Consider the following 19,047-nt stretch of genomic DNA (forward strand, 5'->3'; position numbering starts at 1 on the left):
TGGTTCCAACCCCCTGTTTTGTAAATTGCTACGATTGGGAGTAAAAGCAAATCACTTGACACACGCGGAGGAACTGGAGAACAAAGTTTCATCCAAGTCTGAGAGGGTCAGTGTGAGGCTGAAGCAGAAGGACCCTCACACTGATGCGCCGAGATCCCCACTTCAGTCGCTCCTACAGACGCTTAGATTGAACTATATTTTGAAGTTTGAATTTCATCAAACACTAATAAACAGCTTATTTTAACCTCTTAACTCCCGCCTGAACCGAGAGGAGCTTTTTCCTCACGTCATCACATTTTATTCCATCATTTTTGTAACTTTTTCGTCAATTTTTTATCAAATTTTTGTCGTTTTTTATCAAATTTGTGTCGTTTTTTTGTCAATTTTTTGTCACATTTTTGTCATATTTTTGTCATTTTTTTGTCATTTTTTGTAAATTTTTTCTTCAATTTTGTATCAATTTTTTGCCATTTCTTTGTCATTTTTGGTAATTTTTTGTCACATTTTTGGTAATTTTTTGTCATATTTTGGTCATTTTTTTGGTCATTTTTCGTCACATTTTTTTCATTTTTTGTAAAATTTTTCTTCAATTTTTTATATATTTTTGCCATTTATTTGTCACATTTTTTTCATTTTTTGGGTAATTTTTCGTCACATTTTCGTCATTTTTTGTACATTTTTTCTTCAATTTTTATGTATTTTTGCCATTTCTTTGCCACATTTTTTTTCATTTTTTTTAAATTTTTTTGTCACATTTTTCGTCATTTTTTTGTCACATTTCCATCATTGTTTTCGTCTCAGTTTTGTTGCTTTTTCCCAGAAGCTTTTGGACTGGGCTAAAGCCAAACTGCAGTAAATGTTCTCAGTTCAGGTGGGAGTTAAGGGGTTGAAGCTTGGATCCCTCTGCACGAGCCTCCTGTCAGTGAGCTCCACCTGAAGCTCCAGCCGCTGTGTGTTTTCCCCAAACCCTCCGCTCACGGATCACACGGATCCTGGAGCTGGTTTTTCCGGCTCTAAATGACGCTCGGAGACGTCGACACTTCGGTTTGTGTGAAAACGAACAGACTCGTCGTCGCTCGGCGCTAACGCACACGCGGCAGCCCCGACAAAGCCCCGACAAAGCCCCCCCAGAGGATCATGGGAAACGCACAGACGGCTCTGAGGGCCTCGGTCTGCTTAGTCTGCAACACCTGAAAAAGCCTCCAGTGACCAGTGTGGGCAGGTTTACACTTTTATCACTTTATTTCCTGCTTAACTCATCAATATCTTTAAATATCAGGCTCTGACCAGGGCTGAGTCTCACACTTGTTTCCACACCAGGACAGTCATGTGAGGAACATCTGCACGTTTACAACATCAGGCTCCAGTGTCGGCATCAGCTCTTTCCTCCTTCACTCCTGTGGTTGATCCGCTGTGGGATAAAGTCACTCCATGTCTACGGGCTTGGGAATTCTGCCATGGATTTGTTTGTTTGTTTTCATTTTAATAGGATTTCTGATACAGTTTAACCTCTTAACTCCCGCCTGAACCGAGAGGAGCTTTTTCCTCACGTCGTCACATTTTCTTTCCATCATTTTTTTGTTGGGTGTTCAACTCTTTTTTTAAAAACTTTTTTGTTATTTTATTGTCATTTTTTTGAACATTTTTTGTCAATTTTTCGTCAATTTTTTGTAATTTCTTTGTCAAATTTTTATCACATTTTTTTGTAATTTTTTCGTCAATTTTCGTCAATTTCTTGTGACATTTTTGCCACTTTTTCATCAATGTTTTCTCACTTTTTCGTCAATTTTTTGTAATTTTTTTGTCACATTTTTTCGTCCATTTTTTGGTCACATTTTTGTCACATTTGGTTCATTTTTTGGTCATTTTTTTCAATTTTTTGTAATTTTAGTCCAATTTTTATCAATTAAAAAAAAATTTTTTTTTCAATTTTTTGTAATTTCTTTGTCAAATTTTTATCACATTTTTTTTTATTTTTTGTCACATTTTTGCCACTTTTTCATCAATGTTTTCTCACTTTTTTGTCAAATTTTTGTCATTTTTTGTCAAATTTTTATCAAATTTTTGTCCAATTTTTTATCAAATTTTTGTCAAATTTTTGTCAAATTTTTATCAAATTTTAGTCACATTTTGTCACATTTTTATAATTTTTTTGTGATTTTTTTTTTGTCACATTTTTGTCATTTTTTGTCAATTTTTTGTGACATTTTTGCCACTTTTTCATCAATTTTTCGTCACTTTTTTCTCACATTTCCATCATTGTTTTCGTCTCAGTTCTGTTGCTATTTTCTCACCTTTTTTCCAGAAGCTTTTGGATTGGGGTAAAGCCAAACTGGAGAAAATGTGCTCGGTTCAGGCGGGAGTTAAGGGGTTAAATCTGTCAGTGATTTAAACACTTTATACAATGTCAACAGTTTATACAGTTTCTGCAACAAAATAGGGATTTTTGCAATTACAACACAGGGATTTTCAAAATAAGAGCAGTATAAAACAACTAACTAGGGATTTTTATTTTTATTTGTGATGTAATGTTCCAGTGTATAATAATAATAATAATGATATTGTTGTTAAAGCGTCGTCACGGAGACTCAAAGCCGCCGCTGCTCAGACTCGCGCAGACGGAAACAGCAGCTGTGATTTTGACGTTTGTTTTTACACTTCGTGCTCTTTTCGCACTTTCGACACCTCACGTGCACGCCCCCGCTCACGTGCACGCCCGTCCGCACGCCGATCGCAGAGTGCCGAGTCTTTGTTTTGTTTCCTCTGCCTTTCCCGAGGACAGAAACTCAACCGAAAAGCCACAAACGAGCAACAGAAAATGGACAAAACGCGATGAAAATGTGGACAGTGTGAGGAAAACACGTCATCACTGCAAGAGCTACAATCACAATAAACAATATGAGACTTAAACCATCAAGATGTAATAATAATAATAAAGACTTTCCTGGTTAAATAAAAGTCAAAAGAAAAACAAATAAGACAAACAGGAGCAGCCGTGCCTCTCGCCGTGACAAAAAACTTCAGACACTTCCTCAAACACTAAGAGGAATAAAATTTGTTTATTGATTTATTTGACAGGGACATTGCACATTTTCCTGTCTGTTTTTGCACAACTTTGAGTGATCTTCTTGAACGCCGACTGTGAATTTCTCCATTGTGAGATCAATAAAGGATTATCTTATCTTATCTTAAGTCAACATAGTACAAAACAAGCTTGTTACTGATGCTAAAAGAGTTTATAGCTCGTGCTAATTTTCAGCTCCAGTCCCGGGTTGGGCCTTTCTACACGACATTAACATTTTCAATATGATCTAAAAAACTTACCTTCACACACTATATAAATCATTTACACAAACTCAGTGCTATTTACACATTTACAAATGGGCACAATTCTGTTTCGATTTCAGCCCAGACTTAACTGGAGACGTGAACATTTGAAACTCAGTCATGGTTTTAAGTTCAGCGTCATGAGTTCCATAACTTTGCACTTTTATATGTAAAGGACCAGATGAGGAACTGTGCAGTTTTTACTGATGTTATTAAAGTTAGTTTGAGAAAACATAAATCGCTAAAGCTTTCAAAACTTAAAGAAGGGGTATTCTGCTTGTTTCAGCCCCATAGCACCAGTCTATATCACACTACAATGATGACAAACCTTCTGTTGGTCTGTAAATGCAGTAAATTAGAATAACCGCCTTGTATAAAATGTCTCTCTCAAAATGGCTGTAGTGAATGTCTTGAAATAGGCCTCTGTCTCTTTAAGAACCTCTGAGCCTTTAGACACGCCCCCTCCACACGCTGTCTGTGGCATCAGTGGGGAGGGGGTTCTGCTGAGGAGCAGTGGTTGGTTACTCGGCTGGTGACCAAAGCTCGGAGGCGTCTCCAGGAGGTGGGGGCGTTCCTAGGAGGACTCAGGCAAACCTATCCCTAAAATGGCCGCCATCAGAGTTTTTACAGATTACTCAGAAATACGTGAATGTGCCAAGGCAACACTTCAGCCATGTTTTTAATGAGGGAGTGACAGAATAACATGATGGAAAGCTTGAAAAAGTCGATTTTACATAATACCTCCCTTTAACAGTGTAAACTTGTTGAGAATATTGCAGTGATGGAAGCGGCTTCTTGTCCATGATCTTTAGAGTTTGATCGTATAATGACCTGATGTGTTTAGTGTGTGAGGGCGTGGCCTGGGCCCTGCTGTCATACAGTCTGATAGGTGAGAGTGTCATAGCGTCATGTGCAGGAGGGTTTGGAATATAGTGTCTAATAAGTTTGAACAATTGAAGTTGCTTTGTACAGTTTTTCGATATTTTCTTAAGATGTTTGTCAAATCTTAATTGGGGGTCGAGAACCAATCCAAGGTATTTCAAATCTGGTATTTAAAAAGGATGTAAACGCAACAAAAACGTGACAAAAACGCAACAAAAACGTGACAAAAATTCAACAAAAAAGTGACAAAAACTCAACAAAAAAGTGACAAAAATTCAACAAAAAAGTGAGAAAATTCAACAAAAAAGTGACAAAAAATCAACAAAAAAGTGACAAAAATTCAACAAAAAAGTGACAAAAACTCAACAAAAAAGTGACAAAAATTCAACAAAAACGTGACAAAAATTCAACAAAAACGTGACAAAAACTCAACAAAAACGTGACAAAAATTCAACAAAAAAGTGACAAAAATTAAACAAAAAAGTGACAAAAACTCAACAAAAAAGTGACAAAAACTCAACAAAAAAGTGACAAAAATTCAACAAAAATGTGACAAAAACTCAACAAAATTTGACAAAAATTCAACAAAAATGTGACAAAAACTCAACAAAAAAGTGACAAAAATTCAACAAAAACGTGACAAAAATTCAACAAAAACGTGACAAAAACTTAACAAAAATGTGACAAAAACTCAACAAAAACGTGACAAAAAAAAAAAAAACGTGATAAAAATTCAACAAAAACGTGACAAAAATTCAACAAAAAAGTGACAAAAATTCAACAAAAACGTGACAAAAACTAAACAAAAATGTGACAAAAATTCAACAAAAAAGTGACAAAAATTCAACAAAAAAATGACAAAAACTAAACAAAAATGTGACAAAAATTCAACAAAAAAGTGACAAAAATTCAACAAAAGTGACAAAAATTCAACAAAAACGTGACAAAAAAAAAAAACGTGATAAAAATTCAACAAAAACGTGACAAAAATTCAACAAAAAAGTGACAAAAATTCAACAAAAATGTGACAAAAACTCAACAAAAATGTGACAAAAATTCAACAAAAAAGTGACACAAATTCAACAAAAACGTGACAAAAATTCTACAAAAACGTGACAAAAACTCAACAAAAACGTGACAAAAATTCAACAAAAACGTGACAAAAATTCAACAAAAACGTGACAAAAATTCAACAAAAACGTGACAAAAATTCAACAAAAACGTGACAAAAACTCAACAAAAACGTGACAAAAACTCAACAAAAACATGACAAAAACTCAACAAAAACATGACAAAAACTCAACAAAAATGTGACAAAAAAATGACAAAAATTCGACAAAAAATTGACGAAAAAATGTCACAAAAAAGTGAGAAAACATTGACATAACCTCAAACTCGAGGACCAATCCAAGGTATTTCAAATCTGTCACCGATTATATAATTTTGTTTTGCAAAGTAATCAAACAATTTTGCTCCACATTTTGTCTTTTAATAGAAAAACACATTGATACAGCTTTTGTTAAATTTAGCACCAACTGATTTTGAATGAATTTAACAGGAAGTAAACAGAAAAAAGTCATAAAGCTCCACCAGGACTTTCTGTTTCCTGGTTTCTCTCTCCCTCATGTCATACACTCTCCTGCTCCTCTTCCTCCTCTTGTTTCCAAAGTCTCGCTGTGTTCTGGTCTTCGTCTAAACTTAATGAACTTTACGCTCCATAATAATAATAATATTAATAATAATCCATATTTAAAGCACGGTGGCTTTGTTTTATTGGGACGCAGCTGGAGCTAATCCGGTTAGCGCTCCCTAATGGGATTATCCCTGTGTAAACATTAGCATTAGCTCTGTTAGCCGCTCATAAATAAAGCAGGGCAGACATTAGCATTAGCGCAGTTAGCACACGGTGTATAATGATGTTTACGGAGCCCAAAGGTCAGGGCTAATCCGGGCCCCGGGGACCGGCTCTCGGAGGAAGAGACGACTCCTCAGACTCAGACACACTTTATGAAGCATCGGTTTGTGCTCGAGCCGCTGTGAGTGGATCAATCTGTTCAGGTTAGCACACAGAGCTAAACCGCTGTGAGTGGATCAGCCTGGTCAGGTTAGCACACAGAGCTAAACCGCTGTGAGTGGATCAGCCTGGTCAGGTTAGCACAGATTTAGCACGGTTCCTTTGGTGTCAGTCTGGATTCATCCTGGTTTAGTCCGGGTTTAGTCCTGGTTTAGTCCTGGGTTTTGTCCTGGGTTTAACCTCTCTCAGTGGAGTTGAGTTTAGTTTGGATCTTTGAGGAAACTTACTGAAACAAGGCAAAAGCAAAAGGCCAAATGTTGAGAGACTTTCAGCAAAGTAAACATTTATTCTTCAGTGTTTTAGTCGAGTGTTAAGTTCAGAATGAAGCTAAAATCCTCACAGTCAAAGCTTTTACTGAAAACAAACATTTCTTTGAAGTAGGGATGCAGCGATACCGATAGCAGTATCGGGTATCGGGCCGATACCACATGCTTGTACTCATACTCGTACTCATTCATGAGGTCCCGATACCAGAAACCGATACCATTTGACGTGCGGCCAGCGCAGCTACGAGGCGCAGCTACGAGGCGCAGCTACGAGGCGCAGCTACGAGGCGCAGCTACGAGGCGCAGCTACGAGGCGCAGCTCTCAGCTGAGGAGAGAAGAAGCAACAAACTGGAGAATAGTTTAGTGTAAACACAATAATCCACATAGAGCTGACTTTATTACAGACTGCGCCTCTAAACCAGAGTCTGAGCTGGATTTAACCAGAGCTAAACGTCTGCAGTGTTTACAACATACAGGCTAACGTTGCTAACTCGCTGTAGCGTTTGCAGTGTTTACAACATACAGGCTAACGATGCTAACTCGCTGTAGCGTTTGCAGTGTTTACAACATACAGGCTAACGTTGCTAACTCGCTGCAGCGTCTGCAGTGTTTACAACATACAGGCTAACGATGCTAACTCGCTGTAGCGTTTGCAGTGTTTACAACTTACAGGCTAACGATGCTAACTCGCTGCAGCGTCTGCAGTGTTTACAACATACAGGCTAACGCTGCTAACTCGCTGCTGCGTCTGCAGTGTTTACAACATACAGGCTAACGTTGCTAACTCGCGGCTAGCAGTTTCGGCCATTCTGACGCCGTTTTAAGCCCAAGGGTTTATTCATCTGAAAAACGAACCCAGCGACTAAAAAGTCCTCAGAAAATCCAGATTAAAGACATACAGCATGTTTATATTGAGGGAAAATGAGCTGCAGCAGAACAATGAAAACGCTGTAGCTTCTCGCTAAGTTACTACAAACACACGAGAAAATCTACAGGAGCTGAAGTAAAGACGAAAATAGACCATTTAAGAAACATCTCAATACTATTGTTAAATAAAAACACATAAATGAATAAAGCTCAGGCATTGGGAGCTTTAGGACATGGGCTTTTCTGTCTATGATGGACAGAGACATAAAAAATAGTTTTCTCTTCTCTTGTAAAGGCGAGTTTAGACGGAGCGTTTGTGTTTGTGATCGATCATAAAACAGACCCAGAGACGCTCGCGCTGATGGGAGGAGTTATTTTGAGGCGTAGGACTGACCTGCACACGGAGCAGCTGGACGTGCTTTGAAGACGCGATGGAGACTTTATTAAAATGCTTTGTTTTGCCCTGTTTCCAAATATGGTCACAGGAGGTTTGAAAAGTGGCTAAATCTGTGTCAAAGTTACGCTGGGATCAGCTCCTCCGCAGCGTCCCCCTCGGCCCGGGTTCCGTTTGTTACTTCCTGCACGTGAGTTTTCATTTACACCAGTATGAGACAAACTCCTAACATGGGGAATATTTCTACTGCTATAGTTTCTAATAAAAGCCCCGGCCTGTTTTAGAGACCGGCTTTAATTTGCCTCCGCCAGCCGCGAACCGGACAGGGGAAGTGGCTCAAGATGCCTTTAGTAAACATCACTATCTGGTTTACAGCTCGTTTGCCTGGACACCGGATTGTTTACTTCTCCCAGACCCCTCTTTTTTATTCATTTACGGCATAACAGATCAAGCAATGTTGTTATTTTCAAAGGTGGTTGGTCTGGTTTCCTCCTGGTTCTGCTCTCTGACCTCTGACCTCTGACCTCTCTCTCTCAGCGGTGTAGGTCTGGCGAGGGCGCACTTCGAGAAACAGCCTCCGTCGAACCTGCGAAAGTCCAACTTCTTCCACTTCGTGCTGGCGCTGTACGACCGTCAGGGGCAGCCGGTGGAGATCGAGAGGACCTCCTACATGGACTTCGTGGAGAAGGACAAGGTACTGCTGTCTGACCCTCTCCTTTAGAGTCACATTCTCTCAGAAATCCACAACCTGAGTGTTTGCGAGTCAGTGATAAATAGCTCGACTTTAAGCCATTCATGGAGATACAAACCCCTCTGAGAAGTTTACCTGTAAGACATTTACGAACTGTTGTGTGTGTGGGATCTGTGCCTCGCTGAGTAATGAAGCGTGGATGTGTTCGACATTTTTATTTTTCCATTTGGTCCACATTTCCACCGTAAGAGCTAAAAACAAACATGTCAGTGCTCAGTTCATCACATTCAATGTACAAAACCATTATACAAATCAAATCAATCTCCCACCGTGTCAGCAAGAAACAGTTCCTGTGATTATAAGTATCTGTGGTGGACAGTGAGTTCCTGGTAGATGATATATACCAGTGTTAAAGCCTTTTGTTGTTGCACTACAAGAAGTAAATATCAAGCATTGGCTTAAATGACTTGAATTGAGGAAATGTTTCTTGTTTTGAGCGGTTTTCACTCATTTAGACACTTTTCCTGATCGGACCGAGTTTCCTTTGCTTGTTTGAGGACATTTCAGACCAGTTCTAGGGTAAATCTCGCTTCAAATAAGAAAGTAAAATTGATCAGACCAATTTTCTTTCCCCATTGGCAAAGAAAATGACCTGAAATAAGGACGAAATGCATCGAAACGAGTCAGAAACATCTCAGAACAAGTGAAATAATCTGGGACAAATGCCCAACAACTTCTTAACCAGTCAAAACAACTAACATTTGGATCATTATGCTCAAATTGAGATGTTTATACTGATCTAGTTAAATACTTTTTGCAGTGTGAAAAGTAAATATGTTTTTACCACCTCAGAGTGAGTTGTAAACACAGCAAAGAAAACATAGTCTTCACCTCATTATTTATTGAGCACTACTAAATGAGTGGTTTCAAACTCAAAGCTGTTCACGGGCATGAAATGTGCATAAACAATTTGCTTGAACAATTGGGAAACAGTTTGTGTGGGAAAAATCAGGCACCACAGCTTTAACTGGATGTAGAGTGTAGATACTTCAGTGGTGGACATGTCTGTTTATAAAGGCAGGAGAGTTTGTATTGAAGCTCCAAAAGGTTAACTTGAATACATTTGTAATAATACGTATGATTTATGATATGATTTTGGGTGCCAACACTAAAAACACACAAATACAAAGAAGAACAGCATACATGTGAAAGGCCACAGTGTCTAAGATAGTCTAACCAGATGAGTTTACAGTTTGGATTCGAAGTGTTCCAAGCTGCGAGAGTAAAGCGGCCCATAGTGACGAGGCAGAAGGGTCAGTGAGCTGGAGAGAGCGAGCTGGTGTGGTGATACGAAGAAGGTCAGTCAGGTATGGAGGGGCTTTGGACGTGAGCAGTACAGACGCTCCAATCCAGTTTTTTGAGCTCCCGAACTATATATTGTTATCTGTATCTGCCTCTAAAGGGCTCCAGATATTGCCTCATGCCTCCGCCGATTGAGTGAAAGACATGTTCTCCAATCAGAATGATCGAGCCTCGCTTCCTTTGGCTGTGGCCGATCAGAGTTGTCTTCAGGAGAGTCATGTTTGTCTGTTCTGCAGTCATGGAAAACAAGCTCCACGTGTGTCTCGCTCAAACTGCAAACAGTGAACGAGTGTTTCGCGAGGGTTGTGTATAGGGATGGGCACCGTTAAAGGGTTCCTACTTGGAACCGACCGAAAAGCTTCGGTCGGGGGCGGTATCGAAAAATGTTAATTCTTTCGGTGCCAACTTCCGGTTCTTTTTCTCTCCAAACGTCAATATATGACCCTCAGCGAGTCTTAAAAAAGCAACATGAACGTGTGCAGGTCCTGAGCGGCTTCAGCGCAAATGGAGCGAAGCAAAGATATATTTCATAGATGTAGCCGAACTTTTAGCGAAGCAAAGCTATAACTTGCTAAACTTGTGTAATAGCGATGGCAGAGCCGCGTCTGCGTCAGGACTGAGCAGGACGTGGACGACACCGGGTAAAACCCAGAGCTAAACTAAACCAGTCATAAACCAGGACTAAACCAGGACTGAATAAGAAACTTGAGCTTTAGTCAAATTGAAAAGTAAAAAAGAGCAGTGACGATAAGAAAGACGTCTTTACCTTTAGCGACAGACCCGGAGGCGGAGCTTACGTGCTCTTGTTTACAACTTTACAGCAGCTGCAGCGACAGGAATATCACAGATTGTTTGTTGTTTGTTGAAAGTGAGCGCTCACTCTGTATTAGACATTGTTTGTCCAGTTTTGGTAAATTGTTAGTGTCAGAGTGAGGCTCACACCATGTAAGGATCTTTGAGTGTGAAGTTGCTTTCGCTTCGTCGAACAGCGCAGTGAGTTTAGAAAAGTTTAGCTGAAAGAAAACCTGATGTGGATCTGTCCCGTCTCTGCAGCTTAAGGTAATAACGTCCTTTCTTTCTTTTTATTTCTGCTTAAGTGGAGATTGTGCTCAAAACACGAAGTCACAGGCGACGCTGCTGCTCCTGTGTAGCTTCTGCTGTGCCGGTTTAGGATTTTTTCCTGAACTATACTTTTAATACACGTTATTTTTATTGAATTAAAATAACATTGGTATCGGAAAAAGTACCGTTAAGGCACCGGAACCGAAAAGCAGGTATCGTTAAAGTACTTGGTATTGAAAAAAAACGAACGGTACCCATCCCTATATCTGTCAGACACACAATTCTAGAGAAGCACATTATAGAAACTGATTCAAAATAATATATCAGACCGCAATGTGTGTGACACTGTTATCAATTCCCAGTGATTCACCAGTTGTTTTTGCTCAGTGTTGCTCTATGGCAGTATGGAGTTTGCAGCCCAGTCAGGAGGCGCCCTGGTCTTGGTCTCAGTATCATTGATCTTTTTCTAGTATTCTGGTCTCGACTACAGTAGGCCTAATCTTAAAAAATGATGGCATTGGGGTCCTGGAAATGTTGTTAAGGGTCATGGAAAAGTCATGGAAAACCTCCAGAGAAAATCTGTACGAACCCTGATATAGCCTAGTGTAACGCCCCCTATGGGTCGATCACCAGGGTACAAGGAGACCAAGACCAAGAGAAAGTTTTAGGTTTGTTTATTTCGTAAAACCACTACTAAAATTGATTGAGGAGCAGGTTAGGCAGATGGGGTTCAGCTGATGCCCTTAAGAGTAGGAGGAGCTTGGTGGGGACATGGTTGGAAGGAACTTGGATGGGCTTAGTGAAGGGCTCTTTTCCAGGGGTCCAGGCTGGACGGCAGGCAGACTCCGCAACATGGCTCCTGGTCTCTGTGCTGGTAAGATGCTATGACCCCAGCAGCCACACACCGTCCCAGCTGAGACAGGCCTGGACCCCTGGTGGGCAAGACCAAACAAAACAATGAGCGCAATGTTAAGAAATTAAACATTCAACTAATACATCTTCATTTATGAACAAGCATGAGTGAGGCTGCTGACCTGGTGGACAAGACCAAACAAAACAATGAGGGAGAACAAAAGGTGCACAGGTGTTTTATGATTAAAGTCCCGCCCCTACTAACTGCCCACTTAAATTAAGACATGGCCATTGGCCCACTGCAAATAAAGAAACACCCACAAAAGAAAATCACACCCAACTTAATGTGGCAGTAAGGGAGATAAGGGAGACAACCCGTTACACTATCTTATTATAAATTAATGTAGGGCCTATACCAAACTACTTTTATCCCACACTACTCTCTGCGACGGTGGTGCTGAGAGTATATAAATATGACCATTTAGGCCTACCATTCATCTTTCAACACAGAACTGTTTTTATATGAGGGACAGTGCCATTGCGGCTGTGGTGTCACCAGGCAACCTTTGGGGAAATGAGATGATTATGGAGCTCCAGAACAAAGATGTTGAGCAGGAAGATGACACAGCAAGTTCTCCTTGTGAAGACTTAGTGTTTTTGGGGGAAAAAGGATTGTGTCTTGCCTTTTATGAAATTGACCAATGAACAATTTTAAAGTTTGTGATAAACATTTGATTGTTGACTGATGAGAGTGGCGCCTGAGCACCACAGTCAAGAGATAGTGCAACTGTACAACCTGACCCAGTATGATAAATAGTGATTTAATGTTATCCTCTAACAGTTGTGGTTTTAATTTTTGTCCTCATATTGGCGGAATGGCATGATGTTATTAGAGACGCGTGTACAGTATAAGAGACTGAGGCACTTACTGTGGACCAGGTTCTCCTTTAAAGTCAATCCATCGACCAATAGACTGATCGCTCCCCTGTGACTCTAGGATGATCCCAGCATGAACCCTGTGCTCTCGATCATCCATCTGTGCAGCTCTGACTCGCTCTGAGCGGCGCTGCTTCAGTCCAACAGGGAAACTAGGAAGGAAAATAAGTCTGAGAGAAGGTAGTAGAAACTAAAGGCCTCTGTCAAAAATGAAGTCCTAACGACACAGGACTTGTATTGGTTTTAACACCACTTAAATGAAATTGCTTAGCATTTGATATTAAAATACATTTACTTAGTATAGTTAAAATTGAAACGATTTTATACAAAACAGTTGTTTCCCTCTGATTTATCAAAATAAAGCGTTTGGAGGAGGTTTGTGCTTTATTGTATTTATTGGGTAAAATGTTCCGCATTGTGACTTAAAGTTGTTCCACAATTGACCCAGTAATATAATAAATGATTGATTCTACGGAGGCGGATAAATGTCAAAGTCCAACATCTTTACTGTAAACGGCAGGAAAACCATCATTTTATTGTTTTATTTCGGTTTATTTGAGGTGACAGTTTGAACGAGAGACTCGTGACTCAACACCAGCTCACAGTGAAGGTGATGGTGGTGGTCTGTCTTTACCCCATGGAACTGCAGATGGAAATTAACTCTGAGCTAAATCTGGTATATTTACAGCACAAGTTGTTACAATAAATGAAAAAGTCTTAAATTACACAAAGTCTTACTTACCACCACTAAAGCAGCGATAAAAAGAGAAAGGATATTATTACCTCCTCATTGATACAGGGAGAGATTGGTCTTTCTGCATATTCTTCAACATACTGATAATTATTATATTGACTTCAAGCAGGATCTGTTTTATTTATGTTAGTGCAACAGTTAAATTAAGAACATTGGTAGGTTTCCTCACCAGTCAGGGCTAACAAAATGAGGCAAAAATAATAGAATCTTGCCTTTGACAAGTATTGAGCCATGGATTATTAAATAAGGTTTAATAATAAATACAGTATAAGCATTTGACTATGAATGTCACAGCTGAAAATGCAAAACAGTTAATTAGAACAAATTAGACCTGTTATTACAATGACTTCTCAAGAACATGGTCAATCTGAATAAACTGATGTTGCTGAGTGTTCTGCAATGTAGATAATACAGCACAGATGGAAAGAGACAAGACTTTCTTACAGCAAATAGTATAGTAGAAGTTTACATTTTTTTGTCATATCATAATCAAGTTTTATTTTCAGTCACGAAATTGAGCTTGAAATGATCAAGACAACACTAGTACTAGGGAAAGCATCTGTAGGGGTGCCCCAGAGCAGAACAGGTTGAGAACCACTGCTTGACCCATTCATAGTTTCTGTTCCAGCTTTCATTAGTTGATGTTAGCATTAGCATTAGCATGCTGCTGCTCACCTTCAGTATTTTGCACGGTGATCAGAAATACATTTGCAGAGGTTTACAACTAACTCAGTGATTTAATTCTGAGGCTTCAGAATGAGGAGCAGCATGTCTTGATTCACTTAGATTTAGGAGGTGAAAGTTGTGAATATAAAATGTTGCTGTGACTTTCTCTGCTAGCCTTTAGCTTGAACCGTCACATGATTGATAGCGCCCCCTTGAGGCAAAGAAGGCAATAGTTAGTGGTGGGAGAGTCTGTAATTAATTAATCATAATGAATCACATTTTAGAGGAGCTATGTTGTCTGGGGCTTTATGCCCCTGGTAGGGTCTCCCATGGCAAACAGGTCCGAGGTGACGGGTCAGACGAAGAGCAGTTCAGAAGACCCCAATGGACGTACGACATTCAAGGACCGTGACGTCGCCCGGCATGGCGCAGCCGGGGCCCCACCCTGGAGCCAGACCTGGGGTTGGGGCCCGAACGCGAGCGTCTGGTGGCCGGGTCTCTGCCCACGGGGCCCGGCCGGGCCCAGCCCGAAGGGACGACGTGGGCCCGCCCTCCTGTGGACCCACCACCCGCAGAGGGATCCGTAGGGGTCGGGTGCGGAGAGGACTGGGTGGCAGTCAGAGGCAGGTGCCTCGACGACCTGGTCCGCATGCACAGCTTCTGGCGTTCGGGACATGGAACGTCACCTCGCTGGGGGGGAAGGAGCCTGAGCTTGTGCGGGAGGTGGAGAGATACCGACTAGATATAGTCGGGCTCACCTCCACGCACAGTTTGGGTTCCGGATCCCAACTCCTGGAGAGAGGCTGGACTCTCCATTTTTCTGGAGTTGCCCGCGGGGAGAGGCGGCGGGCTGGGGTGGGTTTGCTCATATCCCCCCAGCTCAGCCGCCACGTGTTGGAGTTCACCCCGGTGGACGAGAGGGTCGCGTCCCTACGCCTTCGGGTCGGGGACAGGTCTCTCACCGTTGTTTCGGCCTACGGGCCCAACATCGGTGCAGAGTACCCGGCCTTCTTGGAGTCCCTGGGAGGGGTACTAGATAGTGCTCCGACTGGGGACTCCATTGTTCTGCTGGGGGACTTCAACGCCCACGTGGGTAACGACAGTGAGACCTGGGAGGGGGTGATTGGGAAGAACGGCCTCCCCGATCTGAACCCGAGTGGTGTTCTGTTATTGGACTTCTGTGCTAGTCACAGTTTGTCCATAACGAACACCATGTTCGAGCACAAGGGTGTCCATAAGTGCACGTGGCACCAGGACACCCTAGGCAGGAGGTCGATGATCGACTTTGTAGTTGTGTCGTCTGACCTCCGGCCGCGTGTCTCGGACACTCGGGTGAAGAGAGGGGCTGAGCTGTCAACCGATCACCACCTGGTGGTGAGCTGGATCCGCTGGCAGGGGAGGAAGCCGGTCAGACCTGGCAGGCCCAAGCGTGTTGTGAGGGTCTGCTGGGAACGTCTGGTGGATCCCTCTGTCAGTGGGGTCTTCAACTCCCACCTCCGGAAGAGCTTCTCCCAGATTCCGGGGGAGGCGGGGGACATGGAGTCAGAGTGGACTCTGTTCTCCTCCTCCATTGTCGATGCGGCTGCTCGTAGTTGTGGCCGTAAGGTCTCTGGTGCCTGTCGCGGCGGCAATCCCCGAACCCGGTGGTGGCGCCCGGAAGTAAGGGATGCCGTCAAGCTGAAGAAGGAGTCCTACCTGGCCTTGTTGGCTTGTGGGACTCCTGAGGCAGCTGAGAGGTACCGGCAGGCCAAGCGTGCTGCGGCTCGTGCGGTCGCGGAGGCTAAAACTCGGGTCTGGGAGGAGTTCGGGGAGGCCATGGAGGAAGACTATCGGTCGGCCTCGAAGAGATTCTGGCAAACCATCCGGCGCCTCAGGAGGGGGAAGCAGTGCTTCACCAACACTGTTTACAGTGCGGGTGGGGAGCTGCTGACCTCGACTGGGGATGTCGTCGGGCGGTGGAAGGAGTACTTCGAGGACCTCCTCAATCCCGTCGTCACGTCTTCCAATGAGGAAGCAGAGGCTGGGGACTCGGAGGTGGGCTCACCCATCACCGGGGCTGAAGTCACCAAGGTGGTGAGAAAGCTCCTTGGTGGCAAGGCTCCGGGGGTGGATGAGATTCGCCCTGAGTACCTTAAGTCTCTGGATGTTGTAGGACTGTCTTGGCTGACACGTCTCTGCAACATCGCGTGGCGGTCGGGGACAGTGCCCCTGGATTGGCAGACCGGGGTGGTGGTCCCTCTCTTTAAAAAGGGGGATCGGAGGGTGTGTTCCAATTACAGAGGAATCACCCTCCTTAGCCTCCCCGGTAAGGTCTATTCCGGGGTGCTGGAGAGGAGGATCCGGCCGATGGTTGAACCTCGGATTCAGGAGGAACAATGCGGTTTTCGTCCTGGTCGTGGCACACTGGACCAACTCTATACCCTTCATCGGGTACTCGAGGGTTCGTGGGAGTTCGCCCAACCAGTCCACATGTGTTTTGTGGATCTGGAGAAAGCGTTCGACCGCGTCCCTCGTGGTGCCCTGTGGGGGGTGCTCCGGGAGTATGGGGTCCGGGGCCCTCTGCTAAGGGCTGTCCGTTCCCTGTATGACCGCAGCAGGAGCTTGGTTCGCATTGCCGGCAGTAAGTCAGACCTGTTCCCGGTGCGTGTTGGTCTCCGCCAGGGCTGCCCTTTGTCACCGGTTCTGTTCATTACTTTTATGGACAGAATTTCTAGGCGCAGCCAGGGGCCGGAGGGTGTCCGGTTTGGGAGCCTCAGAGTCTCATCTCTGCTGTTTGCGGACGATGTTGTTCTGATGGCTTCAACGAACCGGGACCTTCAGCACGCTCTGGGGCGGTTTGCAGCCGAGTGTGTAGCGGCCGGGATGGGGATCAGCACCTCCAAATCCGAGGCCATGGTTCTCCACCGGAAAAAGGTGGTTTCCCCTCTTCGGGTCGGTGGGGAGTCCTTGCCTCAAGTGGAGGAGTTCAAGTATCTCGGGGTCTTGTTCACGAGTGAGGGACGGATGGAGCGTGAGATCGATAGACGGATCGGTGCGGCGTCAGCAGTGATGCGGTCGCTGTATCGGTCTGTCGTGGTGAAGAGGGAGCTGAGTCGGAGGGCAAAGCTCTCGATTTACCGATCGATCTACGTTCCCACCCTCACCTATGGTCATGAGATTTGGGTCATGACCGAAAGGACAAGATCGCGAATACAAGCGGCCGAAATGAGTTTCCTTCGCAGGGTGGCTGGGCGCACCCTCCGAGATCGGGTGAGGAGCTCAGTTACCCGGGAGGAGCTCGGAGTAGAGTCGCTGCTCCTTCACGTCGAAAGGAGCCAGCTGAGGTGGCTCGGGCATCTGTTTCGGATGCCTCCTGGTCGCCTCCCGCGGGAGGTGTTCCAGGCATGTCCTAGTGGGACAAGGCCTCGTGGAAGGCCCAGGACACGGTGGTGGGACTATGTCTCCGAGCTGGCCTGGTGTCGCCTCGGGGTCCCCCCAGAACAGCTGGAGGAGGTGTGTGTGGATCGGGAAGTTTGGGCATCTCTGCTGAGACTGCTGCCCCCGCGACCCGGCCCCGGATAAAGCGGAAGAAAATGGATGGATGGATGGATGAATCACATTTTAATTGACGATACAAAAAATTTCAATAAAAAAAACGTTTTGTAACTAAATTATTGAATAAATAGAGATTGGTGTAAAGTGTGATTATAGCTATACAGCTGGTTCATGCTCCCCTGATCATTCTGTAACTTGTAAAAGCTAAACAGTAGCTAAACTGTAAACACGACTATAAACCATTTCATTACTTTATTCCAGTTTATGAGGTAAAGTTCAAACCGGAGACTCAATACTCAAAACGAGCTCACAGTGAAGAGTCTCAAAATACACAAAACTCAGTGACAGAGACTCTAAAACGAGGCCTTAGAAAGAATTCTGACACTTCTAAAATGATTACACAAAGGTCCATAATCGGGTTTATGCTGGATCAGGGAAATGGATGAAGTTTACCATAGACTTAAAGGGACTATACGGAGTTTAAAAATGTTAAAACTAAGTATTTTCCTCCCCTACATGTTCCAGTAATGTCCTAATGTGTAGAATGAGCTCGACCTGCCTCTAAAATCCTGCCTTTATAAAAGCTGCAGTTACGCATAAGACCTGAGGTGGCAATAGTGAGCATAAAAAGACCAACTTGCATCTAGCCTCTTTAAACTTTATGAATGTTCAATAAAAAAAAAAAAAATTGGGGTCATTTTTAAACAGAACACTCCTCATTTTCATATGAAATGTAAAAATGACATGAAACGTGTTTTCCTCATATTTAGGTCACAGTAAGAGTTTCAAATCCCTATTCACCTGCAGCGTCTCCCCTTAAGGTCAGCACACACTACACGACTTTTCTAGTCTTAAACGATTTGATATAGAATGGGGGGTCCACACTTTTCGACTGGTTTCAGTGCGATTATAGAACGTCTGGGGGTTCACACTTAACGACTGAGAATCGTCAGAGCGACTCACGATTCTGATAAACAGCTGATGTTTTATAACACAGCGCGTCTGTCGTCTCTACGGCTTCAAAAACTGACCCCAGATCAGCAAAGACAGGCCTGTGTTTGTGTTTGTGGGAAAACGTGTGTGTCCCGATTGGTCAACGGTGTCAACAATGTCACAACACCGCAGCGCAACACAAAGAAGCAGTGGATATTATTTCAGTGGATTTAATAAGAAAAGGAGACGAGATGGAGGAGGCGGAGAGAGGCGAGCCGCCATTAGTGGTGAGGTGAAGCTGAACAGTTAGTCTCCAAACTCAGTAAGAGCCGCTAAACTCTGTTCATGGTTGAAATGTTGCTTGAAAAGGTGGTTTTGGTGATACGTATAAAGGTGTGCTGTTTCGTGTGGGGCTGTGGCCATGAATTGAGTCGTTTGTGCCGTTG

General features: G+C 43.2%; 1 protein-coding gene across 3 annotated transcripts in view; it reads left to right on the forward strand.

The window, feature by feature from the left end:
* The window catches only part of LOC306982392 (transcription factor COE3), a gene marked incomplete at its 5' end in the record, with an annotated part of 186,245 nt that overhangs the window by 12,396 nt on the left and 154,802 nt on the right, over positions 1–19,047 (forward strand). For all 3 annotated transcript variants that reach the window (XM_079582318.1, XM_079582320.1, XM_079582319.1), the window contains one exon: positions 8,349–8,505. In XM_079582318.1, the coding sequence (XP_079438444.1) occupies positions 8,349–8,505 (157 nt within the window). The remainder of the gene's footprint in view (positions 1–8,348; positions 8,506–19,047) is intronic.

Source organism: Gobius niger (genome assembly GCF_951799975.1).
Source record: "Gobius niger genome assembly, chromosome: 24".
Lineage (NCBI taxonomy): Eukaryota > Metazoa > Chordata > Actinopteri > Gobiiformes > Gobiidae > Gobius > Gobius niger.